The 22,188-nt window shown below is 41.3% G+C and overlaps 2 protein-coding genes across 3 annotated transcripts in view; both read left to right on the top strand.

Moving 5' to 3' along the window:
* Positions 1 to 1,583: 1,583 nt before the first annotated feature.
* On the top strand, positions 1,584 to 3,131 carry Slc10a5 (solute carrier family 10 member 5). Its single transcript, XM_042270789.2, has one exon. It carries the CDS (start codon positions 1,695 to 1,697, stop codon positions 2,997 to 2,999), a length of 1,305 nt encoding a protein of 434 aa, XP_042126723.2. The 5' UTR covers positions 1,584 to 1,694; the 3' UTR covers positions 3,000 to 3,131.
* Positions 3,132 to 5,586: 2,455 nt separating this feature from the next.
* The window catches only part of Impa1 (inositol monophosphatase 1), a 29,949-nt gene continuing 13,347 nt past the window's right edge, over positions 5,587 to 22,188 (top strand). Inside the window, exons 1-4 of one of the 2 annotated variants that reach the window (XM_006977874.4) lie at positions 5,587 to 7,233; positions 9,632 to 9,697; positions 10,165 to 10,298; positions 12,484 to 12,588. In XM_006977874.4, the coding sequence (XP_006977936.3) occupies positions 9,635 to 9,697; positions 10,165 to 10,298; positions 12,484 to 12,588 (302 nt within the window). In that variant the 5' untranslated portion in view covers positions 5,587 to 7,233; positions 9,632 to 9,634. The other variant, XM_015996571.3, reaches the window with a different exon arrangement.

Raw genomic sequence — 22,188 nt, 5'->3', positions numbered from 1 at the left:
CGCCTTTAATCCCAGCACTCAGGAGGCAGAAGTGGATCTCTGTGAGTTCAGGACCAACCTGATCTACCTAGTGAGTTCCAGGACAGACAGCCAGAGATTCATAGTGATACTCTGTCCTAAAACAGCTTAGTCCTGTTGCCTGTCCTCACCACTGGTAAAAGTGTTTGTTGTTTTTTTAATGTCCTACATAGAACTAAATGGTGCCAAATTCATGTTTGGGAGACACATACACAGTCTCTTTAAAAATCTGTCAAACTGAAAATGCCAAGATGAAGCGCATCACTTTGTATTCTAACACACACAAGTAGAATAGACGTCTGTAGTCGTGGGGAGATTACTGTTTGAATTCTCACTGCTTGGCATCCTTTCATTTGGGAAATGCACAGTTGCGTTTGTGGACTGCGTTTCCTCACCCATGGAAGCTGAGGCACGGCTGGGTCAGTTGACTGCTGCCCACACCCTAGCTGTGCAGTGAGTCATGTTACTAAGAAAGACTAGAGCATTAGAGTTAAGCTCAGTGCCTTTCCACTGAGGAATTCCAAATGCCAGGTAGCAACAGCCACTCAGCCAGGCTATACCTTTAACCACCTGCTTACTTTCTCAAGTTACCTGGTGTCATGCCTGACGTTTTCCTACAGACAGACACCAAGGGCAGTCTAAGGGTTTGTTTTGCCTGATAGATTGCTCTAGAACTCCAGAAGACCATTAGTGTCAAGGATGGTCTCAAGAGCAGCCATTGTAGCCACTGATGGCAGCCACATGACTAACTTCAAGTGCACCAAGTTGAACCTCTCTTGGTCACTATGGCTTTCAGTTTGGGGCCCCAGTGTTACAGGTGTGAATCAGGGTGCATAGGGCACCTGCATCGACTTCCAACTGCTTGTGACCCTGAACAGGGAATTGGACTAGGGACGGACACACGGATGGTGACAGGAAAAGCGATGGAAGTGGGCCTGGGCTGGAGAAGGGTTAGGAGTTCAGCGCCACCTGTTCAGAGCAGATTGGCACATTTGCCCCACGCGGCGTGTGTTTTTTCTGCGCATGCTCTGTTAGAAGACAGCCTTGGTAGGAAGGGGCTTCCAGTCTTTCAGCTAACTGGCTTCTTTCATGTGCCAAGTTTCACCAATTCTCTCTTTCTCTGTCTCCCCCTCCCTCTCCCCTACATCCTTCCTCTCCCTCAGCCCCTCCCCTCCTCCTCTCTCCCGACTACACCACTCTCCTGTCACACCAGCATGTAGAGCATGTAGATAAGCTGTTTGCTTCTGACTTGACGGAATAGTAATAATGAATTCCCCAGCGTTAGGACCTCCCCCCCCCCGCCGGCTGCTTTCATTTTATTATTTTCCTTAGGACAAAAGAGAACTAAAAGAATAATTACTCCAAGAGTTTATCTTCAGGTAATAAGGAACTCAGGAAGAGAGATTAGGTTTTTGTGACAGGACACCGTTAAATGCAAGGGTTTACTTCTCGTATTTCTTGACTACAAGTTAAACTGGTTGTGTCACTCCCTGGATGGCTCTATATTCATCTGAAGTACAGCAGTTCCTCCTCTTGGACCTTGACCCAACCAAACCCCAGCTGTTACCTAACTCCCATTTATGCATTCTGCCACTGAAGACCGGCAAGAAGAATGGTCTTTTTTTTTTTTTTTCAAAAAACCGAGTTGCCACATATGGTTGCTCTAACCTTTCAAAATGTTTGGAAAAGCTTTTGTAATCCTACTTTTGTTGGTGAACCCAGGAGAAGCAAGGAAGTCGTTTCTCAGTTTTCTGAACATACAAAATACTGAAATACTGTCATTTGCTAAGGCAGAAGAAACTGTCGTTGTAAGGTCCAGTTATAAAGATAAACAGCCTCGCTCCAGCTACCTTTCTGTGAAATCAGACGATCCAACGGTGCTGCAGGTGGTGAACGTGACCAAGACCTCGCTGGACACCACAGACTTTACCATCCGCCTAATGACTTTCCCAGGAGAGACGAATCTGACCATTCAACTCTGGGATTCCGAAGGTAGGCAAAAAAGACTCATCGAAGAGATAAAGAATATTAAAGTCAGAGTGCCCGAACAGACAGAAGACAACCTCTTCCAGGCACCTATGCATGTCAATAGATACATCTTGCTGCTTGTTTTATCGATGATCCTTTTAAATAAATGTGCCTTTGGCTGCAAGATTGAATTCCAGGTACTTCAAACAGTATGGAAGAAACCTCGGCCGGTAGTTCTTGGGGCAGTCACACAGTTTTTTCTTATGCCATTTTGTGGTTTTCTCCTGTCTCAGATTTTGGGATTGCCCAAAGCACAAGCTTTTGGATTTGTAATGACCTGCACATGCCCAGGAGGAGGCGGGGGCTACCTTTTTGCTCTCCTTCTGCAAGGAGATGTCACTTTGGCCATTTTGATGACTTGCACATCAACATCACTGGCCCTGATAATGATGCCTGTCAATTCGTACTTATACAGTAGGCTATTAGGATTAGCAGGTATATTTCACGTTCCCGTTTTCAAGATCGTGTCTATACTCCTATTCATTCTTACACCAATATCAGTCGGTGTAGTCATCAAGCACAGGGCTCCTGAGAAAGCAGTCCATTTAGAGAGAGTAGTTCGGCCTCTGAGTTTGACTTTAATGTTTGTCGGGATCTATTTGGCTTTCAGGATGGGACTGGTGTTTCTAAGAACGGCTAACCTAGACGTGCTTCTTCTGGGGCTGTTGGTTCCTGCACTGGGCTTTACATTTGGCTATTCCTTTGCTAAGGTCTCTATGCTGCCTCTTCCTGTTTGCAAAACAGTTGCTATCGAAAGCGGGATGTTGAATAGTTTCTTAGCCCTGGCCATTATTCAGCTCTCTTTTTCACAGTCCAAGGCATATGAAGCCTCTGTAGCTCCTTTTACAGTAGCCATGTGTTCTGGATGTGAAATGTTACTGCTCCTTCTGGTTTACAAGTGTAAGAAAAGAGGAACCCTTAGCACAGAAACTGAAAACACTCCTTTAGTCTAAAACTTACAGCACTCCTAATTCTTACCCTGGCTGAGACACTGGGGGAGATTCAAACTATGCATAAATAATGCTTGCTCTAAAGTCATCTCTCATCTGGCTAAAAGCTTGACATGGGAGGTGAGATTATTTCTTCTAATACTTGTATGTGTATGTTTTACATATTTGTATAACATATAGGTGTGTATAATATGTTACACACGTATGTATGTTAAATATGTTTATATGTATGTTATATAACACACACATATGTATATATGTATATGTTATATATACATATGTTATATGTATATATATATATGTTATCCATAGTAAGCACCCAGTGACTGCTACAGTACATATTGAGAAGGGAGCTTAAGATCCCTTGCAGTGTGTTAGTTTGGTAATGATTTTACAACTTCTTAATGAGGAATAGCAATGGAAATAACCAGTAAATCCTGTATATCCTAAGTTTTTAAGGAAAAAATGTTCTTTGGATGGAGCAGCACATGCTGACTCGGGGAATGAGCAGGCAAATTCCTATCTGGCCCTCCCTAGCTCATGTGGAAACAGCCTGTCTTGAATAAACACAGCAGCTCTGTTTTCACAGCCACACATGCTTCTGACTTCTATCCTCCACACCAAAGGCACTGCCACTCATCTGGAAAGGACATCTCCTCCCTCCTCTGACCTTTTTTTTTTAAGCAGTCAACCTCATTATTGCAGAATGTTCATCCACTACCTGCACCTGCCTCCTCCCCATTCCCAGGGCTATTGTTCTTCTTACACATATATTGCTGTTTCCCCAAACCTTTCCAAACTGGCTTTGGCTTCTTTCTTCTAACTCTAATCAGTCATATTAATCTTATAAAAGTTTAGCTTGGATGGCATAATTTCCCTGCAAAGAAGCCTGTTTGCTACATGCATAAAGCTCCTATTCCCCGGAAAGGCATTATTACCCTCCACTCTGAATTTAATCAGCTTCCTGTTTGCTCCCTACCACTTCTTGACATATGTGTCTTTGCCATTTTGTAGGTTCCTTTTGACTCAGATTTTGGCTCTGCCTAAGGCACAAGCTTTTGTATTATACAGGTCTTTGCTTCTGGCAAAGCAGAGGTTTAGTATCTCAATGATATACCTTGTGTAAGCCAGCCTGGCTGTTTTATAGCAATTTCTGTTCTGTTTAATCTCCTTACTCATCTTTAAGCATGAAACCCACCTTGATATTTTTCTATCATGTTAGCACTAAATTTTCCATACGCTTATTCAAATAGACTGTTAAAGCATAAGCTAGGACTCAAATGAAGACCATGCTTCAAAAAGTAATCGATGAGTCTTGGGTCAGGGGTGTGCAGTAAGAGTGCTTGTCTGGCATATTTGAAGCCCTGGATTGTAACACTGAAAAAATAAACACACACACACACACACACACACACACACACACCTCTACATGCACTTTATGGGATAGATTTCTGCATCATCAAATTTATAACTGAAATTTTCGATGCATTTTTTAGTACTTAAGAGCAGACCAGTCTGTATTCTTGTCTAAGACAATGTAGCCATTAAGGGGGGGAAAAAGAATACTCCTAAGGATATACCTTTCTCTATTTGACTATTTTCTTGTTGTTGGAGGCAAAATAATGATCCGATAGTCCAGTTCCCTTATTTTAAAAAGGTGGAAATAACGATGTCAGCTCCATTAGATTCTCCTGGGAGTGATATTCAGCCACGCGTCTACTGTGCTTGCTGAGCAGAGCACAGAGTTAACTGTTATTACTGCTCTGTTCAAGTTTAAACTGTTGGCACTGACAGATACACACTGGTGGTTTGAAATGTCAGATAGCTATGTTTGGAGCCTAAACCTTTAATATTTTCCTGTCAGTGTCCCTGCCTCTAGTGCTGTAGGACTGTGGAACTCCTGTTTTCTGCTGACATAAGATAGACAAATCTGCTCTTTCTTATGTCACTAAGTCCAGCGTATATAAAACAGGATTCATAAAAGACCTGATGGTATGATGACGGATGGCTATTCTGATCTTAACAACAATGATTGCCTCCCTGGAGTATTTGACTCCTTTGGACAGAAACGTCCATTCAGAGGCTCAAGATATAAGTGCATTTATGTAATACAAACTTTACTAGGCACCTCTTAGTGAAAATAATGGGCCAACTGCAAGTCAGGAAGCCTGCCTTTCTAGCTGTGCTTTATGATCAACCTTATGACACTGAAAGCATGTCAGTTTTTAAATCTGTAAAACTCAAGGGATCAACAGGCTTCATGTTCTCTCTGTGTGTGTGTCTGTGTGTCTGTCTGTGTGTCTGTCTCTCTCTCTCTCTCTCTCTCTCTCTCTCTCTCTCTCTCTCTCTCTCTCTGTGTGTGTTTAAAATTTCTCTATCATCTCTGAGTTTTTCTCTTGTCATGTATGGAGGTCTCTACAACCACCAGAACCAGTTTTCACACACTCAATATCAGGGTTTTGGACTTTGTGGCACAAGCTCATAGCACGGCCATCATGGAATCAGAACATCAGACACTGTTGTACACTTCACTTTCCGAAATCACTTGGCAACAGAATGGACTGTTTGTGCTGAAAAACCTGAGTTACCTGACAACAGTTCTGAAGAAGCAGCAGAGGCTGCTATAAGAAAACAGAACTGGAGTTCCTGCTCATCTGATGGAGGAAGCCCCAATAGCTTTAATGTAAAGAAATCCTGTATTCAGTCCCTCATTTATCTTACTTCAAAATGGTTACAATGATTTTAGCAGCTTTGCCAAGACAGTGGGACAACTCTCACTCATGAGAGGTTTAAAGATGCTACTTCTTCAAAGGCCTAGAGAATTCCATTTGTTCACATATCCATGTCTGTCAGCATACATTTGATAAGATTTTTTATTTTAAAATGGTTGACAATGGATAGCCCAGAAACCTAGTTCTTGAAGGCCTTTTTTGAAAAATCCAAAAAAAAAAAAAAAAAAAAAAAGCCGAGAATATTTGATAGAGGTATCCAAGGCAGTTTCTTAAGATAGCATTCTTCAGAAAAGCAAAGACAAGTTTTGGCTCTTCGTGAGGTTTACAAGTTGGATTCGCCATTCCTGCCACTCATCTCAGAGACATGTTGCACATCCTTAACAATTTCTTGTCCTTTGATTAAATCAAGAGAAGCAATGAATCCACAAGCAATTATGCAAGAACATTGTGGTCCTCTTGTAGGTAGGTAGGTCATATGTGTAGAGTTTTCCACTTAAGAGTAACATGCCTGCCATCATACCTGACCTACCATTTCATGAGAGGAAACATTTTAAAAAACTATACACTAGCTTCTGTTGCCCATTATGGAGCAACCTGGTTGACCCATGTGTATTTTCTGTATGCAGACTTTGGTGGAGCTGTGCTCATGCTGTGTGAGTTGGGGACAAATCCCTTAACTTCTCCAAGCCTCCGTTTCATTATCTGTATAATGAAGAGAATCTTCATGAAATTGTTGCAACACTTATGTATGAGTGTGTACGAACACAATTGCTGCCTGGTGTGGTGGCACATGCTTGTAACCGGAGAACTCCAGAAGTGAAGATGTGAGGATCAGATTTGAGAAGCCAACCTGGGCTACATAATGGGACATTGTTAAACATCCATGGCTGGGAAGGTAGCTCCATGATAGGGTGCTTGTATACTATTTACAAAGCCCCAGGCTTTATCCTTAGAACTGAGGGTTGGGGCAGGTGGGGAGCCGCCTGCCTGCAGCATGCCAAGCCCTCAACAAACAGCAACCGGTATCTAAGTGAATCACTGCAAAGAGAGTTGGTGCTGAGAGCCAATTATCAAAAATTTAAAATCTCCTTTAGGCTTACCTAATACAAGTTTAGCAACTAAGAGCTGCAGAGTGGCATTCATCTGTGACCAAAGAGCAGGATGGACCTCAAGGACCAGATGGGAGAAAGGGAAATGGGAAACCATGAACAAATAAAGACGGAAGTGGAGATTTGCAAAATAAAGCAATAAAGCGGGGGTTCTTAGAGAAGAAAGGGTATGCAGGAGAATGCCAGAATACACCAACTTCAACCAGACCAGCCCTCCCACCATCCAGGTTGGCAACTCGGGGCTGAGCCCAGACGTGAAGGCGGGGTTTCCAGACGTCCGGTCCCCGCCCGTAGGCCTCAAGGGGCGGGACTTCCTGTCGGAGCAACCCCGTTACCTCCGGAAGAGCCGAGACCTCGACCCCGGCGGTTGCGCTTCGCGGTGCGCGCTCACACGAGGTAAGTCCGTGCTGTCCATGCATCCCCGCGCTGCGGTATTCGGTGGCCGAGGCGCAGGCTCTGACGAGCTGCAGGCGAGCTGCCCCGATGCTGGGCCGGGGCGGTGGCCGGGCCCTCCTCCCGGCTCTGCTTTCCGGAGTACTCCGGAAACAGCCGAGCAGCTTCGCCAGGCCATCCTCATTGATCTCCGAGGGTCTGTGTCGCAGAATATGCCCGACTTTGCAGAAACCCTCAGGGATCTGTATGGCAAGTTCCCTGGGTCCCGAAATCACAGGGTTAGGGATGGGCAGGCCCAGGTCCGGTGATGTCTTGCGTCAGGAGCGGGGATAAGTGACAGGATCGAGACAGTTTACAGTCTGTATGACTTTTGTTCCCAAAGTGAAGGCTGCTAGAATATAACCCCCGTGAAAGCAAGTCTTGTGGCAAAGAGGTCTTTGAAATAAAAGGGTTTATTGAGCCTTTTGCATATACTAGCTAGGAAAAGGACCAAGACTTGGGGCACATTTTGTAAACTACCAACAACAAAGGTAAAAAGTACGTCTGAGATTTATAGCTAACGGTATTTTTGGATTTCAACGCACAGGTTTTTTAGTTCTCCATTATTGCCCCCACCCCTACCCCACAAAAAAAGAACAAACCCCAACAACTGTTACCTAATTGACTTTCCTTATACTCTCTCGTGGACCCTGTAAATTTCAGGGCACCTCAGAAAATTTCATTTATCAGCCCCCTTTCCTCAAGAAATATATTCAGACTGGTTGAAAAGATGTGGCCTGCATACAAATGACTAAATGCTGTAAAGCAACAGCATTTTTTTTCTGCAAATGTCTCTTGGTTGATATCTATTCGGCTGGATAATTCCTTGAAGATATGATGGATAGCTTTTGAAACTGTCTTGGGGAATCAGTAGGTGTTCTGTTAGTGGTTAGTGTTGTCACAAGGTAACATGTGAGAGGCAGGAGCAGCTTCTGGTGAGGAAGCAGGCCCAGCCCAAGACAGTTGAGTTGTGAGGAGACGAGAAGAGTGGAATAAGAACAAGATGGATAGTGTGGGATCCATTCTTGAAGATCACTAAGCAGTTTGTTCTGTAGATCAGAGTAGTCTTTTACAGTTACTTGAATGCTTGTATCACAAGGAAAATGCATTTAGTCACGATGGCATATGGCAGTAATCCCAGCCAGCATTCTGAAAATGAGCCAGGACGGTCAAGCGTTTGAAGCCCACCTTGTCTCAAGGAAAAGGAAGCAGCAGCCAGTGGACACTTGTCCGTCTGCTCCGTGTCCCTGTGCTGCCCTTCCTGTGCAGTGAGGCAGAGTTCAGATGCCCTTGAAGAGGAAGCCCAGCGTCACTTGCTCTCCGTTGTGAAGCAGACAGAGTTAGTGTGGCTTTATAAAGAAGGCCATCTTTTCTGAGCATGACCGCTGCCATGCCTCTCTGTGCTAAGAACTCCTGTTAGCTGTGGTCAGCTGAGCCTGTGGTGGGTCTCTAGTGGCCAGCAGAAAGCTGGCAGGTCACACGGTTATACTTCCCCCTCCCTGAAGCCTAGGAGGTAAATGGCACCTTTGCTTTTTTAATTATATTTTTAGACCTAAAGTTTTTTTCCCCCTCAGAATGCTGTAATGGAAAGCAAGGAACTTTCAAATCAGAATTGAGTATATATTCTGTAAAATCTGCCTGTATAACATTGGGCAAATTATTTCTAATCTGTATACCTTAAATTCTTCACCTTTACAATCATATATTTATTCATTCCATGTGCAAAGCATTTAGCTTCCCGGAGTTCAGTTAACACAGACATCTTTTGCTCCTTTGTCTTTAAACCTGCTTTTATTTCAGCTTTCCTGGGGTTCTTTTCTTGTTCCACACCCAGTCATATACTTGACCTTTAGACTACTTCTTGATCTCATCTTGACCTATGTAAGCTTCAATTGGATCCCTGCTGTCCCCACAATATGATTATGGTATGGCCACTTCCCAAAATGTGATATTATATGGACACTTTGAGAGACAGCTTCATAGAACATATTATTGCTTTAATAATTTTTCTATTAAGTTGGGTATAGTGGCACATGCCTGTAATCCTAGCACTTGGGAAGTAGAGGCAAGGGATCAGGAGTTCAAGGTCATCCTTGGCTGTTTATTGAGTTTGAGACCAGCCTGGACTATGAGACACTGACTCAAAACAACAGTAGTAACAAACATTTCTACTATAGAGGTGAAATATGTGATGTTTCAAAATGATGTTTACTGGGACTTAATCTTGGGCAAAAATGTTGAACTGTAAACCAGGGAAGGGCTGAATCACAATCAAAGTGAGTTTCTGATTGAGACGCTTGTGTCAGTGAATGCTTGCAGAGTTTGTAACTGTTTTGTGCTTCCTTGTGTTGGATACATTTAGAAGATGTCCGACCCCTGGCAGGAGTGCATGGACTTTGCGGTCACCCTCGCAAGACGAGCTGGAGAGGTATGTGTGAACTACAGTTTCCCTGCCGGAGTGTGATGTGTGTAGAGACTGCAGTACAGCCTTGTGCGGTAAAGCATATTCTGATTAGACTACATTTTCTCTCTTACTAAACACTTTTAACTACAGTGGAATCGTGTGTATGTGGCACCAGGGATGGAACCTGGGACTGTGTGCGTGTTAGGCAGGCACTGGCACTACATGACATCCCCAGCTGGATTTTCCAGTGTGTATTGTTAAGCTTTTGTGATGACAGTCCTGAATCTAAAATAGGATATGAAATTATGTAATATTTTACCTAGAAGGTCATAACTCTAAAATGACTTATTTCATAGACATTTTTGAAAGAAAAATTAAGAACGTTATGTAAGACTGATTGAATGCTTGACATTATTTTTGTAAGGTACCTTTTTGTTTGGTTTAAAATTACTTACATATTTTTTACTTGCTTACCAAAAATACCTTTTTAGATGATCTGTGAAGCTCTAAAAAATGAGATGAATGTTATGATTAAAAGTTCTCCAGCTGACTTGGTAACAGTTACCGACCAGAAAGTTGAACAGATGCTTCTCTCTTCTATAAAGGAAAAGTACCCATCTCACAGGTATTTCTTGCACCAATTTAAAGTGATAAAAGTAAGCCAGTTTGCGATCTATGCGTGAGGCCAGTATTGCTTCTAGGTACAGATTTATAAGCTGACTTAAGCTTGAAAAGGAGCCTATTTGAGTTATTGGACAGCTCAGGCCAAGATGATGCGGAGGAGGAAGACACACCTGTGGTGATATCTGGGCCATTGCTTTGGATAATGTGTGTGGTCTTGGTCTTGACTGATGGCATTGACTGTTTCTGACCAGTCTTTTATGTATTTGTACCTCATTAGTTAAGATTCCAAATCCTGAGAAGGAGCCCCTGGTGCTGAGTTAGGTCGGTTGCCTGTACTGTGGTTCTAGGGATGGGGGAAGAGGGGGTCTTTGGATTCCTTAGATGGTGGAAGCAGTTTTTTGCTGCAGGCGCAGTAGAAAAGCTCAGTTAAACTTCTGCATTGCTGAGTTCCTCAGGTGTGAGAGAAATGGTAGCGTTGGGACGTTTGAGAGAAAATCCTAAAGTCAGGACTCTACACAGACACAGGAATTTAGCAGAAACACTGTTGTCAGCCAGGCAACGTGGCAGATGCCCCTAATTCTGACACTCGGGAGATGGAGTTAAGAGGCATGGGGATGTGTAGCCGGCCAGGGCTACCCAGTGAGACCCTGTCTCAGGAAACGCCAGGCTGTAAACAGGTCAGCGGTAGAGCACTCTGCATGTGCAAGGCCCTGAGTCTGATCCCCAGACCTTTAAGAAGTTAAAAGCCATCCTCTGAAAGCTGTAGGCTGTAGTTCTGTTCCTTCTTCCTCCTGTGGCATCAGCCATTATCAGCCTCTTAGCCACTGAGAAGGAAAAATATTTAAAATTGTGACTGAACATACTTCCTTCTAATAAAACAGACGTAAGAGAAAGAGGACAAATATTTATTAGGACAGTTCAATGTCAAACAATGAAAAATTCAAAAAAGAAAACAGAGAAGAAACTAATGAACTCAGACACCATTTATGAAATCAACTTATAGTTGTTGTACACAGTCATGGCAGGTAGTTTATGGTCACATTAACTTACTGACTGTTCTCTGTTATCTATTACTCCTATGAAAATAATTCTAAATGACAGACATCATACGTCACAGTTTCGCCAGCGTTGGGAAGATGGGAGTTGCTGGCTGCCATCTCTGGAAGTTTCAGTCAGTGGTCCAGAGGTGCAGCCACCAAGGCTCCAGTAGGTCTGGAGCATCCCTTCACATCTGTGGTTGCTGGCAGCTGCAGCTCCCTGCAGGTTGTCTGCTGGCAGCTTCCCCCGTGTGGCACTTTTGTGGATCCTCTCAGAGCTATATTGAAGCTGGATTCTCCCGGGATGGGGAGGGAGAAGCAGTGTAAACAAGATGGAAACCACCAGGCCAGGAATAAGGCCATACAACTGGCACTCCTGCTGTGTTCTGTGGATTAGAAGTCAATGTCACACTCAAAAGAAAGTGCTATATGGGCTCTACATCTTGATAGGTACTAGAGAATTCGTGGCCTTTTATTATTTATTTCAATTTGTTTGATTTTAAGACAAAGTTTCACTCTTGCCCAGGCTATCCGGGAATTCATGATTTCACTTGTACCTCTAGAGTGCTGGGATTTTAGGCGCTGCAGGCACACCCTCCCTGTGCTCTTACTTTTGAAATCACTGTATTTCCTTACTTTCTCGTTTTAAGGAGGACCCTCTCAGGTCCTGCATCTGTGCCAGCATTGCATGTAGAAGTAGGGGTCTGTACTGTTTCACATGCCTTTGATCTGGGGAAGTAGAGCTTTGTCGTCTTTATCACGCGTGCGTGCATGCGTGCATGCATTTTATTTTTAGAAAGAAAATGGGCCAGGTGATGGTGGTGCACCCCTTCAATCCCAGCACTCAGGAGGCAGAGGCAGGTGGATCTCTGTGAGTTCAAGGCTAGCCAGGGCTTTGTTTTACAAAGCAAGTTCCAGGACAGCCAGGGCTACACAGAGAAACCCTGTCTTGAAAATCAAAAAAAAAAAAAAAAAAGAAAGAAAGAAAAAAAAAAGGAAGAAAGAAAGAAGGAAGGAAAGAAAGAAAGAGCAGCAATAGAAAATAGTCTAGCCTTGGCTTGTGTCATGGTAGACCCTGTAGCTAAGGAAAGGAAGCTTAAAGTTCTGACTGTAATTTAGATGTTAGAAGTCTGTGTTTCTTGCTTTCAGTTTCATTGGGGAAGAATCTGTGGCAGCTGGGGAAAAGACGGTCTTCACAGACAACCCCACGTGGATCATTGACCCTATTGATGGGACGACCAACTTTGTACACAGGTATGCCTTTAATTTTGATGTAATCACTGTTGTTGTTAACTGGATGGTTCTCTGTGCGAGGCGATACATACTTTAGGAAGCTGTATAAATTGTTTTTGTTCTTTATTCTAAGAAACTGTATATAAAATGTAGCGGTGGAGCTACATTTCCCATGCAGGTGTTTTCTAAGATGAGGAGAAAGTGAGGGAAGGGTACTGTGTGGACTTGTGCCTGGTCGCCATTCTTTTTCTTCCTGGGAAGACTGTATAAACATGTGAGGGAATGACATGGGTGCTCCGGGTCAGTAAAGGAATTGGTAAGGTCACCGATGGATAGTCTATATGTACAGTGAGTTCACTCTAAGAGACAAGAGGGGCACTAAGGGGGTGGGATTGGGATCTACAGACTGAGATTTGAATCCTGCGGCTTATTTATTGGCTTTGTGACCAAGCGCAGTTAGTCTTCCTAAGCCTCAGTTTAAAGATTACGTAAAACCAGGCTGGAGAGATGACTCAGTGGCTAAGAGTACAGGCTGCTCTTCCATGTAGATGTAACCAATCGTATTATTAAAATAAGAAACACAGAGCCAAGGTAAAAGAGAAAAGCCGAGAGGTCAGAGCTCAGAGATAAAATCTTACCTCCTGCAGTGCTCCTAGCTTCCCCGAGAGAGGGAGGTACTTCCTGTGTCCCTGTTTAAATAATCTTTCTGTTCTGCCTTCTCATTGGTTGTAAACCCAATCACATGACTGCCTCATCACTGCCTGTAAGTACCGCCCTCCAGGTCTTAAAGGCGTATGTCTCCAATACTGGCTGTATCCCTGAACACACAGAAATCTACCTAGCTCTTCTAACCACCACGCTCTCACTATGGCTCTAATAGCTCTGACCCCAGGGCAACTTTATTTATTAACATAAAATTAAAATAACATTTCAGTACAAATAAAATATCACCACATTTCCCCTTTTCTATTTTAATAAAAAGAAAAAAGGCAAAAGGTTATAACTAACAAAAGAAAAACTATATACAAAAGTACAATAACTATATACAATATATACAAGTAACAAATACCTAAACGATGTCTAGTCCATTTGTATTTGACAAATCAGAGAAAATAATTCCCTTATCTATCCTATTTTAGTAAGTCCAAAATGTATCTAATTCACTTTCTATCCTAATTAATCTTCAACTATAACTAACTAATCTTCAACTCCCTCAGAGACCCAAGAAGGAAATAATATTAGCTAACAAAAATAAAAACAGAAGTGCACAAAAGCAGCTTCCAAAAATTTTGTGAGTTGACAGAAACAGCCAGCTGCCTGGACAGTCACCTGAGGTTTCTCCGCAGTGTTGGGGCATCATCTTCAGCCTATAGGCTTAGCGTATCTGACAGACTCATTTGTGAAGTAGGTTGTACACAAGATCAACAGTTCAACCTCACATTGGGTGAGAGCAGTCCATGTACCAGAAACACCTGAATTCCACTAGTGTCATGTCATGATTCAGGATTTTAAATTCTGGAAATTGTTGATGGTTTTTGAATTCAGCTGTCCATTCTTCTTGTCTGTGTATATATGGCTTCATCTAAGCATGCCCTTCTCCACATCCCTCTATTAAATGCCAGTCTACTATTGAGAGGCGTGAGCTTTCAGTTACTGTTCCATTGCACAACAGAAGCCATCGGCCCACTGCCTGTTCAGCTGCCTTCAAAGAAAAGGGCACTGTACCTTTTCCAGATTGTGAAGGCCACTTCAGGGATGGTGCCATATTGTCCTGGCCTCAGAAGATGCCTTCTGATAAAGCCATAACCATACTTGTTTTGGCAGGAATCGGTAGTCCTTTGTTTCGTGTTCTGTCTGTCCATTTTGTCCTGTTGATTTGAGGATACTTTGTTGTCCAGTGGCTAACTTTTGCCACAATGAAAATTAACTCCATATGCAGTTTCTTCAATGCCCATATTTTCTCTGAAGTAGATTGGTACTGCCAGGAGCTGACATGTCTCAAAAAAGAAAAATTTCTAAGTTATTAAAATATTTTAAATGCCATATTCGTTAGATCTCTGAAGGGTTTGAAGATGACCTGTCTAAAATATATCTGCTCAATTTTTAAAACATATCTAATATGACTACAATTTCTATTGTAATGTCTAACTACTAACTTTCATTTCTTTATATCCTAATAGTTGGTAATAATGTAAAGTATTTAAAACTAGTAATTGTCTTTTTCTTTTCTTTCTCTTTTTTTTTTTTTTTTTTTTTTTTTTTAAACAAGAACCTTAAATCTAATCTCCTTTGCTTAGCCTTTTTCCTAACCCTTGACAACAACTTGTAACCAACCCCCCTAAACAATTGAAAATTATCCCAGACCCAAAACCCATTAAAAGAACCAAAAAACCACCCGCCCCACACCACTTCTTTGGCAATGTGGGTGTCATATTCTTAAAATTGCTTCCTGCTGGGTATGGGTGAAGTTATCTTTATCCTGAAAGAAAAATTTAGGTTAATTGTCAAATTCTAGGAAAGGTAACTATATCCTTCATTATTATCCAGTCTGTGTATAAAGCCAAAGTTCAGGGTTTATCTCAAGTCCTTATTCAAGTAGTCTTTGAGACTGGATCATCTCAGCTAGTCATCTCAAAATTGCTCTGAGCACCTTGTAGTTCAAAGCTGATCTGTAGATGATGTTTGTCAGTTTAGTGATATTATTATTGTCCACGTGGAATTGTTGTTGTTGTTGTTGTTGTGGGGGCCCATCTTCTTTCCGGAGACTTCAGTTGATGTTAGGCCTGGCCGTGATTTCCTGCAGAAAACTGATAAGAGACTCGAACACAAAGACATATATATGCAGCTAATTGAAGCCTTTTTTCTAGAATTAGTTAGTACTCTATATGACCATTCCTATCTTAACAAAGTTTAAAATGTATATGTATCTATTAATCTTGTAAATTTTGATATAAAATTTATACTTTAAGAAAAGTTTAAAGAATCAGAATAGAATCAAAGAGTTGAGATTAGTAATAGAATAGTCCCTTAATTAATTTGGCTTTTGTCCTGTCCCATAGCAGAAAATGGCTCTTTTATTCTGTCATGATACAGGGAGTTTGTATTTTCATTTTAACAACATGCTTGAGTTTAAAGAAGGAGAGAGCCATTCTCCAACTCCAAAGTCAGCTTTAAATTTTAATTGAACTGGGACTATTAGAAAACCAATAGTGTTAAATCTTTAGAGAAAAGCAGAAACAAACATTTAAGAAGACATAAAATTTTTTAGATAATATATACCCATATGCCATATACTCCCATATACTCTGTTTCCTGGGATAGATGATTTGTCCCTTTTCTTCAGTTGTCTCATTTGTCTTGTGTCCTTCAGATTCCTTAACCTTCATTCTCCTAAAAGACAAAAACAAAAACCTTCCCCCAAGACTAATTTTGGGGATGTTCCTTTTTGGCAAGTTATTATCTGATTAAATGAAAAGACATGTGTTACAGGTACAAGTTAGTTTAAATTGGATGTTCATGCTGGTTGATGAACTATCACCTCCTCTAATTAAGAGGTTTCTCTTGTTCAAATCGAACCTTTATTAATTTTGATGGTACCCACAGCTTATCTTCTCCTATAGAAACAAAAGCAAAACCTCGTCCCCAACGTAATACATACCCTGGCTTCCATTCTGAGGTCAGCACATCCTTAAAGTATATAGGCTGATTTAATTCTGTAGTTTTTTCTATTACCCAATGTCTCTCTGCAGCTGTTGTTCCTTTCTCATTGGCATTCAGAAAATTCAAAGTTAATAGAGCATTATGCAGTCTATTTCTGGGGGTTTTTGTTACTCCTTTCTGTTTATTTAGCATATCCTTTAGAGTTCTGTTTGACCTTTCTATAACTGCTTGACCTGTAGGATTATGTGGTATACCTGTAATATGCTTTATATTGTAATAAGCAAAAAACTGTTTCATTTTAACAGAGACATATGATGGAGCATTGTCAGTTTTGATTTGTGCAGGTATACCCATAATGGCCATAACTTCTAGCAAATGAGTGATTACAGAATCAGCTTTTTCAGAACTCAAAGCAGTTGCCCATTGAAATCCTGAATAAGTATCGATAGTGTGGTGTACATATTTCAGTTTTCCAAATTCTGCAAAGTGAAACACGTCCATCTGCCAGATTTCATTCCTCTGAGTACCCTTTGGGTTACATCCTGCTGGTAATGGTGTTTGATTATAGAAGGAACAAGTAGGACATTTCTTTACTATTTCTTTGGCTTGTTGCCAGGTTATGGGAAAATCCTTTTTTAAACCTTTACTATTGACATGATGTTTTTTATGAAATTCTGAGGCCTCCAGCACATTTCCTATCAATAATTTATCAATCTCATCATTGCCTTGTGCTAGAGGGCCTGGCAGACCAGTATGAGATCGGATGTGAGTTATATATAAAGGATGACTCCTTTTCCTGATTGTATCTTGTAATTGAATAAATAGTGAAGTTAATTCTGAAGCATCAGGGATAAATTCTGCAGTCTCAATATGTAATACCACTCTTTCAGCATACTGAGAGTCAGTTACTATGTTGAGAGGTTCTGAAAAATCCATTAATACCAACAGAATAGCATACAATTCTGATTTTTGCACTGAATTATAAGGACTTTGTACCACTTTACTTAAATTTTCTGATTTGTAACCTGCCTTTCCTTGTTTGTTGGCATCTGTATAAAATGTACGAACTCCAGATATGGGTTTTTGCCGTACAATTCGAGGCAAGATCCAATCAGCTCTCTTTATAAAATCAATTCTGTTGCTTTTGGGATATTTGCTGTTAATTTCTCCCAAAAAATTACTGCAAGCTCTTTGCCAAGGTTCACTTTCTGTCCATAATTTTTCAATGTCCTCCTTAGTTAAAGGTACGACAATTTCTGCTGGGTCTATTCCTGCTAATTGACGAAGTCTCAATTTTCCTTTCCAAATCAAGTCAGAGATTTTTTCCCCATAAGTTTTTAATTTTTTATTTGGTTTATTTGGTAAAAATATCCATTCCAATATAATATCTTCCCTCTGCATTAATATTCCAGTAGGGGAATGCCTAGAGGGTAAAATAACCAAAATGCAATCCAGCTTTGGATCAATACGATCCACGTGCCCTTCATGTACTTTCTTTTCTACCAAGGCCAATTCTTTCTCAGCTTCAGGTGATAATTCTCTTGGACTATTTAAGTCCTTGTCACCTTCTAAGGTTTTGAACAAATTAGTCAGTTCATCATTTTTTACCCCAACAATAGTTCGTAGATGAGAAATATCTCCAAATAATCTTTGAAAGTCATTAAGAGTCTGTAGTCTATCTCTCCTAATTTGCACCTTTTGGGGTCTAATTTTTTGTAGCTCTATTTTATATCCTAAATAATTAATAGAATCTCCTCTTTGTATTTTTTCAGGAGCAATTTGTAATCCCCAGCAAGGCAAAATTTTCTTTACTTCTTCAAACATTCTTTCTAAAGTATCTGCATTTGAGTCAGCTAGTAAAATATCATCCATATAATGATAAATTATAGATTTAGGAAATTTTTTACGTATCACTTCCAATGGCTGTTGTACAAAATATTGGCACAGAGTTGGGCTATTTAACATTCCCTGTGGGAGGACCCTCCATTGAAATCTTTTAACCGGTTGAGAATTATTATAAGTAGGCACTGTGAAAGCAAATCTTTCTTTGTCCTTTTCTTGTAAGGGTATTGAAAAGAAACAGTCTTTTAAATCAATAACTATGAGAGGCCATCCTTTTGGTAACAGAGTAGGCAAAGGAATTCCAGATTGTAGAGAGCCCATCGGCTGAATTACTTTGTTAATTGCTCTAAGGTCTGTTACCATTCTCCATTTACCAGATTTCTTTTTAATAACAAATACAGGAGAATTCCAAGGGCTGGTTGACTGTTCAATATGCTGAGCATTTAACTGTTCTTCTACCAGCTCTTCTAAAGCCTGGAGTTTCTCTGTTGTTAAAGGCCATTGCTGAACCCATACAGGCTTGTCTGTTAACCATTTTAAAGGTAGAGCTGTTGGTATTTTTGGAAGATTATCAGTTGTTGTGCCCTGTTCCTGTATAATATGGATGGCTGGTGACCACTCAAAATAATGCCTTCTAATATTTCTCTCAGAAACATGTGCTAGTTTATGATTTGTTTCTGAGATTGGAGGGATTTTAATCTGAGTATTCCATTGTTGCAACAAGTCTCGACCCCACAGGTTCATAGCTATGTTAGCGACATATGGTTTTAATTTTCCTCTCTGTCCTTCTGGACCTATACATTCCAGCCATCTTGCACTCTGTTTCACTCCAGATAATGTCCCAATTCCTAACAGTTGAACGTTTACCTCCTGAAGAGGCCAAGCTGGATGCCAAAATTCTGGTGCAATTATGGTAATGTCCGCACCTGTGTCTACCAGACCAGACAACAAAACACCATTTATTTTTATCGTTAATTTTGGTCTCTGTTCATTAATAGAAGTTTGCCAAAAAATTTTCTTTATGTTTTCTCCTGAATTTTCTATTCTCTCTTTTTCATCATCCTGACCAGCCTGATTTATTCCAACAGTCATTTGGTTATTTAATCGCTCAGAGCAGGGATTTCCTCTACAGCTGCAGGAAAGGTTTGAACTGGTTTTGCTATGGGGGCCTGCATGAGGCCCCTCCGGGAGTTTCCCGAAAACTGAGGCAAAGGATTACCCTGTCTGTCCTTTGTTGATCTACATTCGTTGGTCCAGTGTTTTCCCTTACCACACCTTCTGCATACTCCAGAAGGAAGGGGCATTCTGTTGCCATTGTTCCTTGAAGAAACATTGCTTCTAGGATTGACCTGTTTACAGTCCCTTTTAAAATGTCCTTGCTTTCCACACCCAAAACATCTAACACTCCTCAAACCTTTTGAAATTACTTCTCCTACCCACGTATCATGCTCATCAACCTCAACATTAATTGTTTCTCTAATCCAATCTTCCAAAGGTGCAGATCTTGCCCTTAACGGCCTGATTATTCTTTTGCATGCTGCATTCGCATTCTCAAATGCCAAAGCTTCAATTATTGCCTTACTAGCTTCTGATCCTGAGACCATTCTGTTTACTGCTGAAGCCAGTCTTTCTAAAAAATCTGTGAAAGATTCTTTAGGGCCTTGCATAACCTTTGTGAATGACTCATGTTTTTTTCCTGGTTCATCAACTCTGTCCCATGCATTCAAGGCTGCCATTCGACATAAAATTACGGTTTGAACATCATATAAACATTGTGTTTGTATTGAAGCATATTGGCCTTCTCCAATAAGCTGATCCTGACAAACTTGTATTCCTTTATCCCTCCATTGTGTTTCTACGTTTCTAGCTTCCTCCTTAAACCAAGTCAGAAATTGAATTCTCTGGCTGGGTTCCAGAACAGCTTGTGCAAGGTCCCGCCAGTCCTGTGGTATAATCCTATTATATGTTGACCAAGAGTTTAACATTTGCTTTACATATGGGGAATGCATGCCATAAGATACTATTGCCTCCTTAAACCTTTTAAAATCCATCAGTTCAATTGGAGCCCAGATATTTTGTGTAGCCATTTGATCAGGCATCTGCTGTACGGTTACAGGATAAATTAAGGATGATTGTGTGAAAACAGGCTTTCTTTCTGTAACCTTATGATCCAAACTTGAACCAACTTCACTGTTAAAATTAACAGGTTTTTCTAAAGCTGTTATCCTGGCACTTAAATCGACTATCTTTTTAAATAGTAAAATGAGAATAAGCATGGTGATTAACTGCATAATTCCCATAATACTAATCTTTTCATATAGTTGTTCCATTGTCAGACTGCCTAAAATTTCAAACAAAACCCAATTTTCTTCCAATGTACACAGGAAACCCATTTTTTTAAATGTGGAAAAAATTTGTCTTTTAAATAGTTTCCTTTATGACTTACCAAATCTGCGTAGAACAGTAGAAATCCGAGCGAATTTCAAAACAGCCACCTAGAGTCCTAGGTGTAAATCCAGAGAGAGAGAGAGAGAGAGAGAGAGAGAGAGAGAGAGAGAGAGAGAGAGAGAGAAACAGAGAGACAGAGAGAAAGCAAGAGAGAAAGCAAAAGCGAAAGCGAAAGCGAAAGTGAAAGTGAAAGTGAAAGCGTAGCTGGCTAAAGCTTAAAGCCAGCCACTTGTTCCCTCTGAGCTGAGTCAAGGCTTGGCTTTACAGCCAGGGGCCCTGTTTAGCAGGGCAGGCCTGAGCTGTTTGTAGCACTGGCTTTAAGCAAGCAGCTCACAGTCCGGCCTGAGCCCAAGCAGACCTGGGCTGGGGCTAGGGAGCCGGCTGCTCCGGCTAGGGAGCCGGCCCCAAGCAGTTTTTAATGGATTCTTGTCACGTTGGGCGCCAGATGTAGATGTAACCAATCGTATTATTAAAATAAGAAACACAGAGCCAAGGTAAAAGAGAAAAGCCGAGAGGTCAGAGCTCAGAGATAAAATCTTACCTCCTGCAGTGCTCCTAGCTTCCCCGAGAGAGGGAGGTACTTCCTGTGTCCCTGTTTAAATAATCTTTCTGTTCTGCCTTCTCATTGGTTGTAAACCCAATCACATGACTGCCTCATCACTGCCTGTAAGTACCGCCCTCCAGGTCTTAAAGGCGTATGTCTCCAATACTGGCTGTATCCCTGAACACACAGAAATCTACCTAGCTCTTCTAACCACCACGCTCTCACTATGGCTCTAATAGCTCTGACCCCAGGGCAACTTTATTTATTAACATAAAATTAAAATAACATTTCAGTACAAATAAAATATCACCACACTTCCAGAGGTCCCAGATTAGATTCCCAGCACCCACATGGCCTCTCACAGCCATCTAGAACTTCAGTCCTATGGGATCCAACACCCTCTTCTGATCTGCACAGACACTGCATGAACATGATATTTAAACACCCATAACACATAAAATAAAAATAAAGGTTAAAAAATGCTTAAAATCCAGATGTTCTAGTTTGTTATCTGTTGCTATGATAAACCCATGACCAAAAGCAACTTGGGGAGGAAAGGGCTGATTTCATCTCACTCTTTACAGTTCACCGTTGAGGGAACCAAGGCGCAAACCACGGAGGACTGCTCACTGGCTTGCTTCCCCTGGCTTGCTCTGCTGCCTTTCTTCTCTAGCCCAAGCCTGCCTGGCCAGAGGTGGCACCACCCACAGTGGGCTGGCCTCCCTTACGTCAACTAGTAATGAAAATAATGCCTCACAGACATTCTCGAAGGCCAATTTGATGTTGACACTTCCTCAGTTGCGATTCCCTTTTCTCAGATAAGTCTAGGTATGTGTCAAGTTGACAGAAACTGTGACCCTGGGTATGATAGTATAATTCTAGCACTTGGGAGTTGGAGGCAGGAGGATCGTGGGTTTGAGGCAAGCCTGGGCTACACATTGAATTCCAGGCTAGCATAAACTACCTAGTGTGATACCTTAATTTTTAAGAAGACCTTGTAAAATGGCCATATTAATAGCACCTGCTTCATAGAATTCCTTCTCTCTGGGATTCTTGTTGTACACTTTTGTAAGAACTAAGTATAGTGCTTGGCATGGTAAGGAAAAGTTGTAACTGTGTACGCACAC

This window comes from Peromyscus maniculatus, chromosome 2 (assembly GCF_049852395.1).
Source record: "Peromyscus maniculatus bairdii isolate BWxNUB_F1_BW_parent chromosome 2, HU_Pman_BW_mat_3.1, whole genome shotgun sequence".
Taxonomy (NCBI): Eukaryota; Metazoa; Chordata; class Mammalia; order Rodentia; family Cricetidae; genus Peromyscus; species Peromyscus maniculatus.
The sequence above is the reverse complement of the archived record's forward strand: the minus strand, read 5'-3'. Positions and strand labels throughout refer to the sequence as shown.

What these genes read in the sequence shown, in the direction of transcription:
- Slc10a5 (XM_042270789.2), top strand. Translation starts at nt 1,695, where the DNA reads ATGTTTGGAAAAGCTTTTGTAATCCTACTTTTGTTGGTGAACCCAGGA.